Source organism: Salvelinus fontinalis, chromosome 20 (genome assembly GCF_029448725.1).
Source record: "Salvelinus fontinalis isolate EN_2023a chromosome 20, ASM2944872v1, whole genome shotgun sequence".
NCBI lineage: Eukaryota > Metazoa > Chordata > Actinopteri > Salmoniformes > Salmonidae > Salvelinus > Salvelinus fontinalis.
The window spans coordinates 95,001-113,013 of record NC_074684.1 but is presented as its reverse complement, the minus strand read 5'-3'; the positions used below and the strand labels follow the sequence as shown (position 1 = coordinate 113,013).

The 18,013-nt window shown below is 44.5% G+C and overlaps 1 protein-coding gene and 1 long non-coding RNA gene across 3 annotated transcripts in view; one reads left to right on the top strand and one right to left on the bottom strand.

Annotated features, from left to right (window-relative positions):
* The window catches only part of LOC129817132 (probable E3 ubiquitin-protein ligase RNF144A-A), a 47,872-nt gene that overhangs the window by 17,982 nt on the left and 11,877 nt on the right, over positions 1-18,013 (top strand). Inside the window, exons 2-5 of one of the 2 annotated variants that reach the window (XM_055872066.1) lie at positions 7,286-7,448; positions 12,988-13,092; positions 13,371-13,431; positions 14,662-14,872. In XM_055872066.1, coding sequence (XP_055728041.1) covers positions 7,286-7,448; positions 12,988-13,092; positions 13,371-13,431; positions 14,662-14,872 — 540 coding nt within the window. Of the gene's footprint in view, positions 1-7,285; positions 7,457-12,987; positions 13,093-13,370; positions 13,432-14,661; positions 14,873-18,013 lie in introns of those variants that run through there. The other variant, XM_055872067.1, reaches the window with a different exon arrangement.
* Positions 7,394-18,013, bottom strand: part of LOC129817134 (uncharacterized) — a 74,226-nt gene continuing 63,606 nt past the window's right edge. Inside the window, exon 3 of the long non-coding RNA XR_008753664.1 lies at positions 7,394-7,482. This is a non-coding gene — a long non-coding RNA (uncharacterized LOC129817134). The remainder of the gene's footprint in view (positions 7,483-18,013) is intronic.

Sequence of the window (18,013 nt, the reverse complement as noted above, 5' to 3'; positions counted from 1 at the left end):
CGATTTGGACCATAATTCTTCCTAACAATGAGTTAGGTTTGAGAAATTCAATAAAAGGATCAATAGCCACCCCACGCCAATCTCACCCCACCAACTAGTGTACAGTATCAGTTCTCTATGTCTGACAAGTAGTATGGAGCTGCTTCTTGGGGTATTGTTTCTTCATTCTATGTAATGTATTCCCTGTGAATCTGGGGATGTTTTTTTAAATAAGTCCCTTGCATTATTTACCATAAATGAGTGTGAAAGTACAACGTTTTGCCCACCTGATGCCGGTGTTCTTGCTACTGCCACCGCACCCTTTTATCCATGTTGCTGATGTCTTGTGTTTTATACTGAACACAAATATAAATGCAATGTGTAAAGTGTTGGTCCCATGTTTCATGAGCTGAAATAAAAGATCCTAGAAATTTTCCATACGCATAAAAAGCTTATTTCTCTCAAATTTTGTGCACAAATTTGTTTACATCCCTGTTAGTGAGCATTTCACCTTTGCCAAGATAATCCATCCACCTGACAGGTGTGGCATATCAAGAAGCTGATTAAACAGCATGATCATTACACAGGTTCACCTTGTGCTGGGGATAATAAAAGGCCAATCTAAAATGTGCAGTTTTGTCACACAACACAATGCCACAGATGTCCCAAGTTTTGAGTGCAATTGGCATGCTGACTGCAGGAATGTCCACCAGTGCTGTTGCCGAAGAATTACATTAAATGTTCATTTGTCTCCCGTAAGCCGCCTCCAACAATGTTTCAAAGAATTTGGCAGTATGTCCAACCGGCCTTACAACCGCAGACCACGTGTAACCACGTCAGCCCCTCCACATCCGTCTTCTTCACCTGCGGGATCGTCTGAGACCAGCCACCCAGAAAGCTGATGAAACTGTGGGTTTGCAAAACCGAATAATTTCTACACAAACTGTCAGAAACCACCTCAGGGAAGCGTGCTCGTTGTTCTCACTAGCGTCTGCAGTTCGGCGTCGTAATCGACTTCAGTGGGCAAATGCTCACTGTCGATGGCCACTGACATGCTGGAGAAGTGTGCTCTTTGTGGATTAATCCCGGTTTCAACTGTACCGGGCAGATGGCAGACAGCGTGTATGGCATCATGTGGGCGAGCTGTTTGCTGATGTCAACATTGTGAACAGAGTGCCCCATGGTGGCAGTGGGGTTATGGTATGTGTAACAGTATAACTTTAGTCCGTCCCCTCGCGAACCAGGGACCCTATGCACACATCAACAACAGTCACCCACGAAGCATCGTTACCCATCGCTCCACAAAAGCCGCGGCTCTTGCAGAGCAAGGGGAACCACTACTTCAAGGTCTCAAAGTGGGTGACGTTACCGATTGAAACGCTATTAGCGCGCACCACCGCTAACTAGCTAGCCATTTCACATCGGTTACATATGGGCAGGCATAAGCTACCGACAACGAACACAATTGCATTTTAGCGATTTCAATTTGAATGCACAAAGATAATTAGAACCTAAGGCCCATTGTCATGCCATTCATCCGCCGCCATCACCTCATGTTTCAGCATACAATCCACGGCCCCATGTTGCAAAGATCTTTACACAATTTAGTCAGAAATGGCTGTAATTATGTTGCCGCTTCAGCATCATGGACAGTGCGATACACACTGCTGATGTTCTGTGGTGGTCGCTGCAGCAGGGAGGAAGGAGCGAGAGAGACAACGGGTGCTAGTCACACAGTCACTCGCTGTCTTTTTTTAACACAGAGCAGCAAATCTGAGCCCGGCCCGGCACAATCAAATCAATTGCGGTCGGACTCCCTCTAGTCATTTGTGTGTCTTAATTATTTCATCAAACCTTTCGCTTTAAGCATCAGACACGCTCAGTGCATATAGTTGATTTGATTAAAACACATAGGATGTGTTTATACAGTATATGAAGGAATTCACTTTTTTTTGTTTTTTTGACCAAATCGATTGGTCGATAGAACAGGCGACTCTTGGTCGACTATGATTTCCAGACAGCCCTACTCTGGATCGAAGTGTACGACAGCGGGTTCCAGTTCCCACCAAAATTCAGCAACTTCGCACATCCATTGAGGAGGAGTGGGAAAACATTCCACAGGCCACAATCAACAGCCTGATGAACTCTATGCAAAGGAGATGTGTTGTGCTGCATGAGGCAAAGGGTGGTCACACCAGATAATGATTGGTTTTCTGATCCACGCCCCTACCTTTTTTTTAAGCTATCTATGACCAAGATTAAGGCCTAATTGACTGATTGAACTGTAACTCAGTAAAATCATTGAAATTGTTGCATGTTTGGTTTATAAATATATATTTTTCTTTGCAACTTTGGGTAGAAAACCAATATCTTTTGCTCATGTTGAAAATAAATTGTATGGTCATCCTCACAATTCAAGCCAGTCCTCCATGAACGCAATTCAGTTTGTTCTCCTCTTAGGCATAATCTGTCAGAGAACTGCCACTGAATACTGGTTGTTGGGGTGGAATTGGTGTGGGGGCTCCGTGGGTGTCTTTTGACCCTGTTATTGGATTCTTCATGTCTTACTCAAAGGTAGGAAAAAGTTTGGTCCAAATCGATTTTTGGGTACTATATTTGTAGAATATTATGTGTATCATTTGGGTGCACACAATTAGCTTAATTTCACAGAGATCAAATTCAATTTAAAAAAAATAATGTTTCAGGAATGCTAATTATGTTTCCAACTACAGAAACAATTTTCCAACTACAGAAACGATGGCTTGCTGAAATGACATGAAATGACTCGGCAGAGAGAAAGCCCGAGACAGAGAGAGCGAGAGAGCGAGAGAGCAAGCACTGAGGCATGCTGAGAAGTCAACTGAACTGACCTATTCTGCTCACTGGTTTCAACTCGCCTGGCAATGAAATGTCATAGTTAAAGAGACAGACACTGACTGTACTTGAGTTTTCCCCCTTACTCTGCCCCCCTAGTTTAGTAGTTGAGGCCCTGCATATCCCAATAGCACCCTACTGTATTCCCAGGCATCTGGTCAAAAGCAGTGCACTAAATAGGTTGCTAATTGTATCTTTATTTAACTAGGCAAGTCAGTTAAGATTAAATTCTTATTTACAATGACAGCCTACCCCAGACAACACTGGGCCAATTGTGCAGCACCCAGGATTGAACCAGGGTCTGTAGTGACACCTTTTGCACAGCATTGCAGTACCTTAGACCATTGCACCGCTCAGGAGTATAAAATTGTGACGCACCCAATGACTTAGGGTGCTATCTCTTATCTCTTACCATTCATTCTCACTGTTATATGTCTCATTTGTTCTGTTGTTGAATCGGACTTTAAAATGACTTTGCTGGAAGACAGGAGTCACATAATAATGTGTTCTAACATTATGGTCAAGCAGGGCAGCCTTCATCTGTACACACAACATTCATTCATGTGATTATGGCGATGTTGATAAAATCATTTAGAAATTAGCGATGGGCTGAACATAATATGTTTAATATCCTGTTGTATTGCTGCTGGAGTCAACCTGGTAGTCTATGGTCATAATGGGTTTCTTACGAAATGAAAGACTCTCTCCATCCCACCCGCTCTGAACCGTCCCTCGCTTTCTGTATATTAATGTGACAACATCAGTTAGGATGATATCTACCTTATTTCTGGATATATATTTTCTCATATCTGACTTGTTTTCGCATTTTTCTCATAATGTCCGTCTGGTTATTATACAGTATAAACACTAAGTGTGAGTCCCAAATGGCACCCTATTCCCTACAAAGTGCGCTATTTTTGCACTAAAATGCACTAGGGGGCCATTTGGGGCAAAGCCACTCTGAGACATGTTGTCTGGAGTGATATCCATATGACACGTATTTTCTCATCTGTACTGTGTTTGGAGGAAAATGTTGTTGTATTGACACTTTGTGGAGGATGTGATACGCCATGTGTCATCAACATGTTCCTTTTTATAGTTTCAGACATTCACACACGGTCACATACTCTCACTCAGGTTCCTAATATTAGAGTGGTGGGGATGGGAAGGGGGTCTGGCTGTGGTACAACTGTGTGATGTTGGTCATCCACACGCACCCACACACACACACACACACACACACACACACACACACACACACACACACACACACACACACACACACACACACACACACACACACACCCACACACACACACACACACACACACACACACACACACACACACACACACACACACACAGTCCTCCACCAGGAGGTCCTCCTACATTACCTCTAGGGACCCGTGCACAACGTCCTTCAGTTCCATCTGTCTCCAACCCTGTCGTCTCCAACCCTTTCGTCTCCAACCCTGTCCCCACCCCTGTCGTCTCCAACCCTGTCGTCTCCAACCCTGTCCCCACCCCTGTCGTCTCCAACCCTGTCGTCTCCAACCCTGTCCCCACCCCTGTCGTCTCCAACCCTGTCGTCTCCAACCCTGTCGTCTCCAACCCTGTCGTCTCCAACCCTGTCCCCACCCCTGTCCCCTCCAACCCTGTCCCCTCCAACCCTGTCCCCTCCAACCCTGTCCCCTCCAACCCTGTCGTCTCCAACCCTGTCGTCTCCAACCCTGTCCCCACCCCTGTCGTCTCCAACCCTGTCGTCTCCAACCCTGTCGTCTTCAACCCTGTTCCCAACCCTGTCGTCTCCAACCCTGTCGTCTCCAACCCTGTCGTCTCCAACCCTGTCGTCTCCAACCCTGTTCCCAACCCTGTCGTCTCCAACCCTGTCGTCTTCAACCCTGTCGTCTCCAACCCTGTCGTCTCCAACCCTGTCGTCTCCAACCCTGTCGTCTCCAACCCTGTTCGCAACCCTGTCGTCTCCAACCCTGTCGTCTCCAACCCTGTCGTCTCCAACCCTGTCGTCTCCAACCCTGTCCCCAACCCTGTCGTCTCCAACCCTGTCGTCTCCAACCCTGTCGTCTCCAACCCTGTCGTCTTCAACCCTGTTCCCAACCCTGTCGTCTCCACCCCTGTCGTCTCCAACCCTGTCGTCTCCAACCCTGTCGTCTCCAACCCTGTCGTCTTCAACCCTGTCCCCAACCCTGTCGTCTCCAACCCTGTCCCCACCCCTGTCGTCTCCAACCCTGTCCCCACCCCTGTCGTCTCCAACCCTGTCGTCTCCAACCCTGTCGTCTCCAACCCTGTCGTCTCCAACCCTGTCATCTCCAACCCTGTCGTCTCCAACCCTGTCGCCTCAATCCTGTTCCCAACCCTGTCGTCTCCAACCCTGTCTCCACACTACCAGTACCAATCCACATGAATCATCTTAGGGTAGAAAAGAGAACTCACTAGCTGTATAGTCTAGTTACAGTAGTGACGCATGGCTCTGTGGAAGGCAAGCAACACTCATTTCCATCTTTGTTCATAAATAGGAACTTTGGACCATTGAGGTTTGAACTTGGCTCTGCTTTCATAACTCCCTGTGGTGCCAGTTCCACAGTAGCTTGGCCCTCCCCATGAGGCATCCCATCACACAGTACAGAGTAGGGCCGTTTAAGGGCTTAACACAGTCATGGTGCCTGGTCAATCAATTCACAACTTCCCTCTACTCTGTGTGAAGTGAGAGGAACGTGTTGTATATTTGCATAACGCTTCTCACATTCACTCACTCTAGGTTGAAATGAAGTCTCTGAAATGAAGCTCTCTCTCCCTCTCTCTGGAATTGTATGGAGTGGAGAGAGGCTGGTCTGTGCTGTACTGTGCTGAACAGCTGTAGTGTTCTGTAGAGGCTGGTCTGTGCTGTACTGTGCTGAACAGCTGTAATGTTCTGTAGAGGCTGGTCTGTGCTGTACTGTGCTGAACAGCTGTAGTGTTCTGTAGAGGCTGGTCTGTGCTGTACTGTGCTGAACAGCTGTAGTGTTCTGTAGAGGCTGGTCTGTGCTGTACTGTGCTGAACAGCTGTAGTGTTCTGTAGAGGCTGGTCTGTGCTGTACTGTGCTGAACAGCTGTAATGTTCTGTAGAGGCTGGTCTGTGCTGTACTGTGCTGAACAGCTGTAGTGTTCTGTAGAGGCTGGTCTGTGCTGTACTGTGCTGAACAGCTGTAGTGTTCTGTAGAGGCTGGTCTGTGCTGTACTGTGCTGAACAGCTGTAGTGTTCTGTAGAGGCTGGTCTGTGCTGTACTGTGCTGAACAGCTGTAGTGTTCTGTAGAGGCTGGTCTGTGCTGTACTATTCTGAACAGTTGTAAGCTCGTACGTGGAGGAGGAAGGGGGAAAAGCTCTTAGTGATACGGGCTCTGCACTTAAAAAAAAAACAAAAACTGTTCACTCTCAAAAGCAGCAACTAAGGATGACAGTGTTGCTTTCATGACTCCATAACACCTTCAAAAGTGCTAGACAGGTTGAATATTCATTACAAAATAACCTAAATACATTTTTAAACAAGCTGTTGTTATGAGGAACTTCTTATGAAGAACCTTAGAAGAAACACTGTTCATTCAATGTAAAGTTGATGGACGATCTGTAACGATTCTCGTCCTCTTCGTCTGAGGAGTATGAAGGATCGGACCAATATGCAGCGTGGTAAGTGTTCGTCATATTTTAATAATAAACTGAACACTACAAAATACAAAAATAACAAAGTGAATGAAAACAGTCCTGAATGGTGACACAAACACAAACCCAGGAAACAACCACCCACAAAACACAATAGAAAACAGGCTACCTAAATATGGCTCCCAATCAGAGATAACGACTGACACCTGCCTCTGATTGAGAACCATACTAGGCCAAACACATAGAAATCTAACAACAGAACAAAACATAGAAAAACAACATAGAATGCCCACCCCAACTCACGCCCTGACCAAACTAAAATAAAGACATTAAAAAGGAACTAAGGTCAGAACGTGACACGATCAAATTGAAAATCATCAAACCAGTGACGTCATTTGATGGTATTCATTTTCAAAGAAGAACAATAGAAAGATAATAATAATATAATACTAATTATATAATAATTATTATTTAATAATAAGAAGAATCTAGGCTGACTTAAAAATATATATATACATTTAACTAGGCAAGTCAGATAAGAACAAATTCTTATTTACAATGACAGCCTACAGGGGAACAGTGGGTTAACTGCCTTGCTCAGGGGCAAAAAGACAGATTTTGACCTTGTCAGCCCAGGGATTCGATCCAGCAACCTTCCGGTTACTAGCACAACACTCTAACCACTAGGCTACCTGCCGACTTGTTCGCAGACGTTCTACAATGAATGAATGAATAATTATTACAGTATTACTGATCTTATGACCGTCTGTGTTCCAGGTCACCTGTGCCAGACGTCATGACGACGGGCACGTCTGCGCGGTACCGTCCCACCTGGGATCTGGCCCTGGACCCCCTGATGTCCTGCAAGCTGTGCCTTGGGGAGTTCCCCCACGAGCAGATGACCACCATCAGCCAGTGCCAATGTGTCTTCTGCAGCCTGGTCAGTAGGTACAGCCAACACAGCTGAATAGGTCCTGTTCATTAGGCACCAAACAGAAGAAAACAGACGGAATCACACACTTCACTAAGCACATATCTATTTAAGTCAGTAGCACACCTCTTTTGAGACATTTTTAAGTTATTAAACAGATAGAGTCCATGGCTGTATTGAGACTGGGCTGTGTTAATTAAGTATCAAACAGAAAAAAACGGAGTGAAACAGTGAGGAACTACCTGAACCTATTCTGATGAGGAGGAGCAGCTTGAACTGTGTTGATGTAACTGTCCTGTTCTTGTTCCTCCTAAGTGAGAGTGTGACTTGTTAAGAGTGGATGTCAACATTATGTAACGTCTGCCTGCCTGTATCATCATGTAGGCTGACAGCTATACTAGAGAACTGGGCTAAGTCTTGTCCTGTTCTGTCATGTCCTGTCCTTTACTGTTCTGTCCTGTTCTGTTCTGTACTGATCTGTACTGTTCTGTCCTGTTCTGTACTGTTCTGCACTGTTCTGTTCTGTACTGATCTGCACTGTTCTGTACTGTCCTGTACTGTTCTGTACTGATCTGCACTGTTCTGTCCTGTTCTGTACTGTCCTGTACTGATCTGCACTGTTCTGTCCTGTTCTGTACTGTTCTGTACTGATCTGTACTGTTCTGTACTGTTCTGTACTGATCTGCACTGTTCTGTACTGTTCTGTTCTGTACTGTCCTTACTGTTCTGTACTGTCCTGTACTGTTCTGTACTGTTCTGTACTGTTCTGTACTGTTCTGTACTGTTCTGTACTGTTCTGTACTGTTCTGTTCTGTACTGTCCTTACTGTTCTGTACTGATCTGCACTGTTCTGTACTGTTCTGTACTGTTCTGTACTGATCTGCACTGTTTTGTCCTGTTCTGTACTGTCCTGTACTGTTCTGTACTGTCCTGTACTGTTCTGTACTGTCCTGTACTGTCCTGTACTGTCCTGTTCTGCACTGTCCTGTTCTGTACTGTGCTGTTCTGCACTGTTCTGTCCTGTTCTGTACTGTTCGGTCCTGTTCTGTCCTGTCCTGTCCTGTTCTGTTCTGTACTGTCCTGTCCTGTTCTGTCCTGTTCTGTACTGTCCTGTTCTGTACTGTCCTGTCCTGTTCTGTTCTGTCTTGTCCTGACCCGTTCTGTCGTTCTGTCCTGTTCTCTCCTGTTCTGACCTGTTCTGTCCTGTTCTGTACTCTTCTGTCCTGTACTGTTCTGTCTTGTCCTGACCCGTTCTGTCGTTCTGTCCTGTTCTCTCCTGTTTTTGTCCTGTTCTGTCCTGTTCTGTCCTGTTCTGTACTGCCCTGTTCTGTTCTGTCCTGTTCTGTCCTTCACTGTTCTGTCCTGTTCTGTCCTGTTCTGTTCTGTACTGCCCTGTTCTGTTCTGTCCTGTTCTGTCCTGCTCTGTCCTGTACTGTACTGTTCTGTTCTGACCTGTTCTGTTCTGTACTGTTCTGTTCCGTCCTGTTCTGTCCTGTCCTGTTCTGTACTGTTCTGTTCTGTCCTGTTCTGTTCTGTTCCGTCCTGTTCTGTCCTGTTCTGACCTGTTCTGTACTGTCCTGTTCTGTTCTGTACTGTCCTGTTCTGTACTGTCCTGTACTGTTCTGTACTCTTCTGTTCTGTTCCGTCCTGTTCTGTCCTGTTCTGTCCTGTTCTGTTCTGTACTGTCCTGTTCTGTACTGTCCTGTACTGTTCTGTACTCTTCTGTTCTGTACTGTTCTGTACTGTTCTGTTCTGTTCTGTCCTGTACTGTCCTGTTCTGCACTGTTCTGTTCTGTTCTGTACTGTTCTGTACTGTCCTGTTCTGTACTGTCCTGTACTGTTCTGTACTCTTCTGTTCTGTACTGTTCTGTACTGTTCTGTTCTGTTCTGTCCTGTACTGTCCTGTCCTGTACTGTCCTGTCCTGTACTGTCCTGTTCTGTTCTGTCCTGTTCTGTACTGTACTGTTCTGTCCTGTTCTGTTCTGTACTGTTCTGTCCTGTTCTGTCCTGTACTGTTCTGTCCTGTCCTGTTCTGTCCTGTTCTGCACTGTTCTGTCCTGTCCCGTTCTGTCCTGTTCTGTACTGCCCTGTTCTGTACTGCTTTGTTCTGTACTGTCCTGTTCTGCACTGTTCTCTTCTGTCCTGTTCTGTTCTGCACTGTTCTCTTCTGTCCTGTTCTGTTCTGCCCTGTTCTGTCCTGTTCTGTACTGTTCTGTACTGTTCTGTCCTGTTCTGTACTGTCCTGTTCTGTTCTGTCCTGTTCTGTCCTGTTCTGTCCTGTTCTGTACTGACCTGTTCTGTCCTGTTCTGTACTGTCCTGTTCTGTCCTGTTCTGTACTGGTCTGTCCTGTTCTGTTCTGCCCTGTTCTGTACTGTTCTGTACTGTTCTGTCCTGTTCTGTACTGTCCTGTTCTGTTCTGTTCTGTCCTGTTCTGTCCTGTTCTGTACTGACCTGTTCTGTCCTGTTCTGTACTGTCCTGTTCTGTCCTGTTCTGTACTGGTCTGTCCTGTTCTGTCCTGACCTGTTCTGTCCTGTTCTGTACTGTCCTGTTCTGACCTGTTCTGTCCTGTTCTATCCTGTTCTGTCCTGTTCTGTACTGTCCTGTTCTGTCCTGTTCTGCTCTGTCCTGTTCTTTACTGTTCTGTCCTGTTCTGCACTGTTCTGTTCTGTCCTGGTCTGTCCTGTTCTGTCCTGTTCTGTTCTCTACTGTAGTGTTCTGTCCTGTTCTGTCCTGTTCTGCACTGTTCTGCACTGTTCTGCACTGTTCTGTACTGTCCTGCCCTGTTCTGTCCTGTCCTGTCCTGTTCTGTACTGTCCTGTTCTGTACTGTCCTGTCCTGTCCTGTTCTGTCCTGTTCTGTTCTGTCCTGTTCTGTACTGTCCTGTTCTGTCCTGTTCTGTTCTGCTCTGTCCTGTTCTGTACTCTTCTGTCCTGTACTGTTCTGTCCTGTTCTGTACTCTTCTGTCCTGTACTGTTCTGTCTTGTCCTGACCCGTTCTGTCCTGTTCTGTACTGTTCTGTACTGTTCTCTCCTGTTCTGTCCTGTTCTGTCCTGTTCTGTCCTGTTCTGTACTGCCCTGTTCTGTTCTGTCCTGTTCTGTCCTGTTCTGTCCTGCTCTGTTCTGTACTGTTCTGTCCTGTTCTGTTCTGTTCTGTCCTGTCCTGTACTGTTCTGTCCTGTTCTGACCTGTTCTGTTCTGTACTGTTCTGTTCCGTCCTGTTCTGTCCTGTTCTGACCTGTTCTGTACTGTTCTGTTCTGTCCTGTTCTGTTCTGACCTGTTCTGTACTGTTCTGTTCTGTCCTGTTCTGTTCTGTTCCGTCCTGTTCTGTCCTGTTCTGACCTGTTCTGTACTGTCCTGTTCTGTACTGTCCTGTTCTGTTCTGTCCTGTTCTGTTCTGTCCTGTTCTGTACTGTCCTGTTCTGTACTGTTCTGTACTCTTCTGTCCTGTACTGTTCTGTACTCTTCTGTTCTGTTCTGTCCTGTTCTGTCCTGTTCTGTTCTGTCCTGTTCTGTTCTGTCCTGTTCTGTACTGTCCTGTTCTGTACTGTTCTGTACTCTTCTGTCCTGTACTGTTCTGTACTGTCCTGTTCTGTACTGTCCTGTTCTGTACTGTTCTGTACTGTCCTGTTCTGTACTGTCCTGTTCTGTACTGTCCTGTTCTGTACTGTCCTGTTCTGTCCTGTTCTGTACTGTCCTGTTCTGTACTGTCCTGTTCTGTCCTGTTCTGTTCTGTCCTGTTCTGTACTGTCCTGTTCTGTACTGTTCTGTACTCTTCTGTCCTGTACTGTTCTGTACTGTCCTGTTCTGTACTCTTCTGTCCTGTACTGTTCTGTACTGTCCTGTTCTGTACTGTTCTGTACTGTCCTGTTCTGTACTGTCCTGTTCTGTACTGTTCTGTACTGTCCTGCCCTGTTCTGTTCTGTTCTGTACTGTTCTGTACTGTCCTGTTCTGTACTCTTCTGTTCTGTACTGTTCTGTACTGTTCTGTCCTGTCCTGACCCGTTCTGTCGTTCTGTCCTGTTCTGTCCTGTTCTGTACTGTTCTGTCCTGTTCTGTCCTGTTCTGCACTGTTCTGTCCTGTCCCGTTCTGTCCTGTTCTGTACTGCCCTGTTCTGTACTGTCCTGTTCTGTACTGTCCTGTTCTGCACTGTTCTCTTCTGTCCTGTTCTGTTCTGCCCTGTTCTGTACTGTTCTGTACTGTTCTGTCCTGTTCTGTACTGTCCTGTTCTGTTCTGTTCTGTCCTGTTCTGTCCTGTTCTGTACTGACCTGTTCTGTCCTGTTCTGTACTGTCCTGTTCTGTCCTGTTCTGTACTGGTCTGTCCTGTTCTGTCCTGACCTGTTCTGTCCTGTTCTGTACTGTCCTGTTCTGACCTGTTCTGTCCTGTTCTATCCTGTTCTGTCCTGTTCTGTACTGTCCTGTTCTGTCCTGTTCTGCTCTGTCCTGTTCTTTACTGTTCTGTCCTGTTCTGCACTGTTCTGTTCTGTCCTGGTCTGTCCTGTTCTGTCCTGTTCTGTCCTGTTCTGCACTGTTCTGCACTGTTCTGCACTGTTCTGTACTGTCCTGCCCTGTTCTGTCCTGTTCTGTACTGTTCTGTCCTGTTCTGCACTGTTCTTTCCTGTTAATACCTGTTTTGTCCTGTTCTGTTCTGCACTGTTCTGTACTGTCCTGTTCTGTCATGTCCTGTTCTGCACTGTTCTGTCCTGTTCTGTCCTGTTCTGTCCTGTTCTGTCCTGTTCTGTCCTGTACTGTCCTGTTCTGTACTGTTCTGTCCTGTTCTGTCCTGTTTTGTCCTGTTCTGTACTGTTCTGTCCTGTTCTGTCCTGTTCTGTCCTGTTCTGTCCTGTCCTGTTCTGTCCTGTTCTGTGCTGTCCTGTTCTGTTCTGTTCTGTCCTGTTCTGTTCCGTCCTGTGCTGTGCTGTGCTGTCCTGTTCTGTTCTGTCCTGTTCTGTGCTGTACTGTTCTGTCCTGTTCTGTCCTGCACTGTCTTGTACTGTTCTGTCCTGTTCTGTGCTGTCCTGTTCTGTACTGTTCTGTCCTGTTCTGTCCTGTCCTGTTCTGTTCTGTCCTGTTCTGTCCTGTTCTGTGCTGTACTGTTCTGTCCTGTTCTGTCCTGTGCTGTTCTGTACTGTTCTGTCCTGTTCTGTTCTGTCCTGTTCTGTTCTGTCCTGTCATGTCCTGTTCTGTTCCGTCCTATGCTGTGCTGCACTGTCCTGTCATGTACTGTTCTGTCCTGTTCTGTTCTGTCCTGCACTGTCTTGTACTGTTCTGTCCTGTCCTGTTCTGTTCTGTCCTGTTCTGTGCTGTGCTGTTCTGTCCTGTGCTGTCCTGCACTGTCCTGCACTGTCCTGCACTGTCCTGTCCTGTCCTGTTCTGTCCTGTTCTGTCTTGTACTGTCCTGTTCTGTCCTGTTCTGTCTTGTACTGTTCTGTCTTGCTCTGCTCAAAAGTAGTGCACTATATTGGGGATGAGGTGCAATTTGGGACACACACACTATCCAATCTATTTTTGTAATCAAGTTTAATTTCTCTGCTCCTCCCTTGCAGTGCCTGAAGCAGTATGTGGAACTTCTGATCAAAGAGGGCCTCGAAACCACTATTAGCTGCCCAGACTCTGCCTGCCCAAAACAAGGTCACCTGCTAGAGAATGAGGTATAGTAAAGTAGTCCTACCAGGCTTCCCATTGAACTCACTGAGCCCGTCCCAAATGGCACCCTATTCCCTATGTAGTGCACTACTGTTGATCAGGGACTATAAGTAGGGAATAGGGTGCCATTTGAGACACTGTCACTGAGATATCCAAGTACTGTCGCTATTTGTCTCCCATTCAACCTGGATGCGTCTTCAACAGGTCAAGAGTGCAACAAGCAGGGTGATGAGAGACGTAACCCATATCTGTGTATGTCTCTACGTATGTCTCTCTCTTGCAGATTGAATGCATGGTGGCAGCAGGGAGCATGCAGAGGTACAGGAGGCTGCAGTTTGAGAGAGGTATGTACAGGCAACTTCCTTGACCTCTAACCCCTGACAGGTGACTCATGACCATTCACAAGCTGTGGTAGTAGAGAGAGCGAGTTATCAATGTGACTCCCTCCCTCTCTCCTCCACTGTAGACCTATCTTAACCTCTCAAAACAGTATATAAGACTCACAGAGAGAACAGACTGAGAGTAGACACAGGACAGGTCAAAGCCCTGATCACTGACCCAGTAACCCTAAAACCTTAACCCTGTCACTGACCATACAGGCTGTAGGAGTAGAGAAAAGGGAGACACTGGACTGTTTATTCAGTAATGTGTCTTCTTTCTCCTCTACTTTTAGACCTATCTTAGCCTCTGTTCAGATGACATAAGGCTCTCCGACAGAGCCGAAGGCTGGGAGATTTTTCTCTCCATCTTAACTAATCAAATTCAGTTTCATTGGATTTGTGTAGGATTATATTGGAAACCTCTTCAGAAAAACAATCCCAAGACATCTGGCTCATGGATAATGGTAGATGAGAATTTTGAAATTTTTGTGGATGCACACACACACACACACACACACACACACACACACACACACACACACACACACACACACACACACACACACACACACACACACACACACACACACACACACACACACACACACACACACACACACACACACACACACAAACACACACACACACAAACACACACACAAAGCAGTTGTTGTTAAATGTTCCGTACTGGATGTGTTAGGCTTTTATTTTTTACTCCTGACCACAGAGGAGTTCAAGAAGATTAGCATAATCGTGATGAGAGGGAGATCAAGCCAGGACACAGAATCATACTGTATATCAGAATAGCTTTTATTGAGATGCCAAAGATGGAGAAGTGGAAATGGCTTCAGAAGCTGTGCTAGTAGCCTTGTTCTACATGCTGTTCCCACAGGTTTCCTGTGGAGGTATGAGGTCCCAGGCATAGAAATACAATGACTAGTACGTGATTCCCCATTTTAAGTCAACGTTCCGTGATGGGTAGACCGGCGGCCATATTGACTGTACCATGAAGTCTGTTTCTGTGGTATCGGATAGCTCTGTCCATTTGTGATGGGAGGAAAACGGTGGAAAATGGGCTGAAACAGGGAAGAACTACCTGAACTCATTCAATACAAATGTTTGTTTTCCACTGCAAAACGTTTTGTTACAATGTCCTTTAATGAATACGACCCTGTCCATGTGTATATTCCACAGAGGTGCTGCTGGACCCGTGTCGAACCTGGTGCCCGTCCTCGTCATGCCAGGCAGTGTGCCAACTGAAGGAGGGGGAAGTGGCGCTGCCACAGCTGGTCCAGTGCTCGGTGTGCAGTCTGGAGTTCTGCTCAGCCTGCCAGGCCAGCTGGCATAAAGGACAGGCCTGCCAGGACAACATGCCCATCATCACCTTCCTACCTGGGGAGACCAGGTAGGCTACAACACTACTACTACTACCATTACAAACACACCTACAACACTACAACACAGCTACTACTACTACAACTACTACAATACACTAACTACTACTAGTACTACTAACACTACTACTACTACTACCACCATTACAAACACACCTACAACACTACAACACAGCTACTACTACTACTACAACTACTACTACTACTACAATACACTAACTACTACTAGTACTACTAACACTACTACTACTACTACGCATCAACTACTACACACATACTACTACTAATACTACTACAACAACACACCTACTACACACATACTACTACAAATACAACTACTACAACAACAACACACCTACTACTACTACACATATACTACTACTACTACTACTACTACTACTACTACTACTATCACTACTACAACAATACAGCTACTACTACAACTACTAATACAATGCACCCGCTACTACTACTACCACTACTACTACAATACACCTACTACTACTACAGCACATCTACTATTACTACTACTACTACTACTACTACCACTACTACTACAATACACCTACTACTACTACAGCACATCTACTACTACTACTACTACTACTACTACTACTACTACTACTACTACTACTACTACTACTACTACTACAACACAGTTACTACTACTACTACTACGACCACTACTACTACTACAACACATTTACTACTACTACTGCTACTACTACTACACACATACTACTACTACCACTACTACTACAACACCACACCTACTATTACACACATACTACTACTAACTACTACTATCACTGCTACTACAATACAGCTAATACTACTACTACTACAACAACAACAACACACCTAGTACTACTACACGCATACTGCTTCTTCTATTATCACTACTACAACAATACAGATACTATTACCACCACTAATACAATACATCTACTACTACCACTACTTCTACAATACACCCACTACAACACATCTACTATTACTACTACTACTACTACTACTACCACTGCTACTACAATACAGCTAATACTACGACTACTACAACAACAACAACACACCTAGTACTACTACACGCATACTGCTTCTTCTATTATCACTACTACAACAATACAGCTACCATTACCACCACTAATACAATACATCTACTACTACCACTACTACTACAATACACCCACTACTACTACAACACATCTACTATTACTACTACTACTACTACTACTACCACTACTACTACAACACATGTACTACCACTACTACTACAAAACACCTACTACCACTATTACTACACCTACTACCACTACTACTACTACAACACATGTACTACTACTACTACACCAACTACTACTACAAAACACCTACTACTACTACCACTACTACTACACATTTACTACCACTACTACTACTACTATTACTACTTCTACTTCTACTACTACTACTACTACTACTACTACTACTACTACCACTTCTACAACAACACATTTACTACTACTATTACTACTACCACTACTACTACCACTACTACCACAACACATTTACTACTACTATTACTACCGTTACTACTACTACTACTACTACTACTACAACACATGTACTACTACTATTACTACTACCACTACTACTACAACACATGTACTACTACTACTACTACCACTACTACTACAACACACCTACTTTTACTACTACTACTACTACCACTACCACTACTACTACAACACATGTACTACTACTACTACTACTACTACTACTACTACTACTACAACTATTACTACAAAACAACTACTACTACTACTACCACTACTACGACTACTACTACTACTACTACTACTACTACTACTACTACTACAACACAGTTACTACTACTACTACTACGACCACTACTACTACTACAACACATTTACTACTACTACTGCTACTACTACTACACACATACTACTACTACCACTACTACTACAACACCACACCTACTATTACACACATACTACTACTAACTACTACTATCACTGCTACTACAATACAGCTAATACTACTACTACTACAACAACAACAACACACCTAGTACTACTACACGCATACTGCTTCTTCTATTATCACTACTACAACAATACAGATACTATTACCACCACTAATACAATACATCTACTACTACCACTACTTCTACAATACACCCACTACAACACATCTACTATTACTACTACTACTACTACTACTACCACTGCTACTACAATACAGCTAATACTACGACTACTACAACAACAACAACACACCTAGTACTACTACACGCATACTGCTTCTTCTATTATCACTACTACAACAATACAGCTACCATTACCACCACTAATACAATACATCTACTACTACCACTACTACTACAATACACCCACTACTACTACAACACATCTACTATTACTACTACTACTACTACTACTACCACTACTACTACAACACATGTACTACCACTACTACTACAAAACACCTACTACCACTATTACTACACCTACTACCACTACTACTACTACAACACATGTACTACTACTACTACACCAACTACTACTACAAAACACCTACTACTACTACCACTACTACTACACATTTACTACCACTACTACTACTACTATTACTACTTCTACTTCTACTACTACTACTACTACTACTACTACTACTACTACCACTTCTACAACAACACATTTACTACTACTATTACTACTACCACTACTACTACCACTACTACCACAACACATTTACTACTACTATTACTACCGTTACTACTACTACTACTACTACTACTACAACACATGTACTACTACTATTACTACTACCACTACTACTACAACACATGTACTACTACTACTACTACCACTACTACTACAACACACCTACTTTTACTACTACTACTACTACCACTACCACTACTACTACAACACATGTACTACTACTACTACTACTACTACTACTACTACAACTATTACTACAAAACAACTACTACTACTACTACCACTACTACGACTACTACTACTACTACTACTACTACTACTACTACTACTACTACTACTACTACTACTACTACCACTACTACAACACATTTACTGCTACTACTACTACTACAACACATTTACTACTACTACTATTACTACTACTAT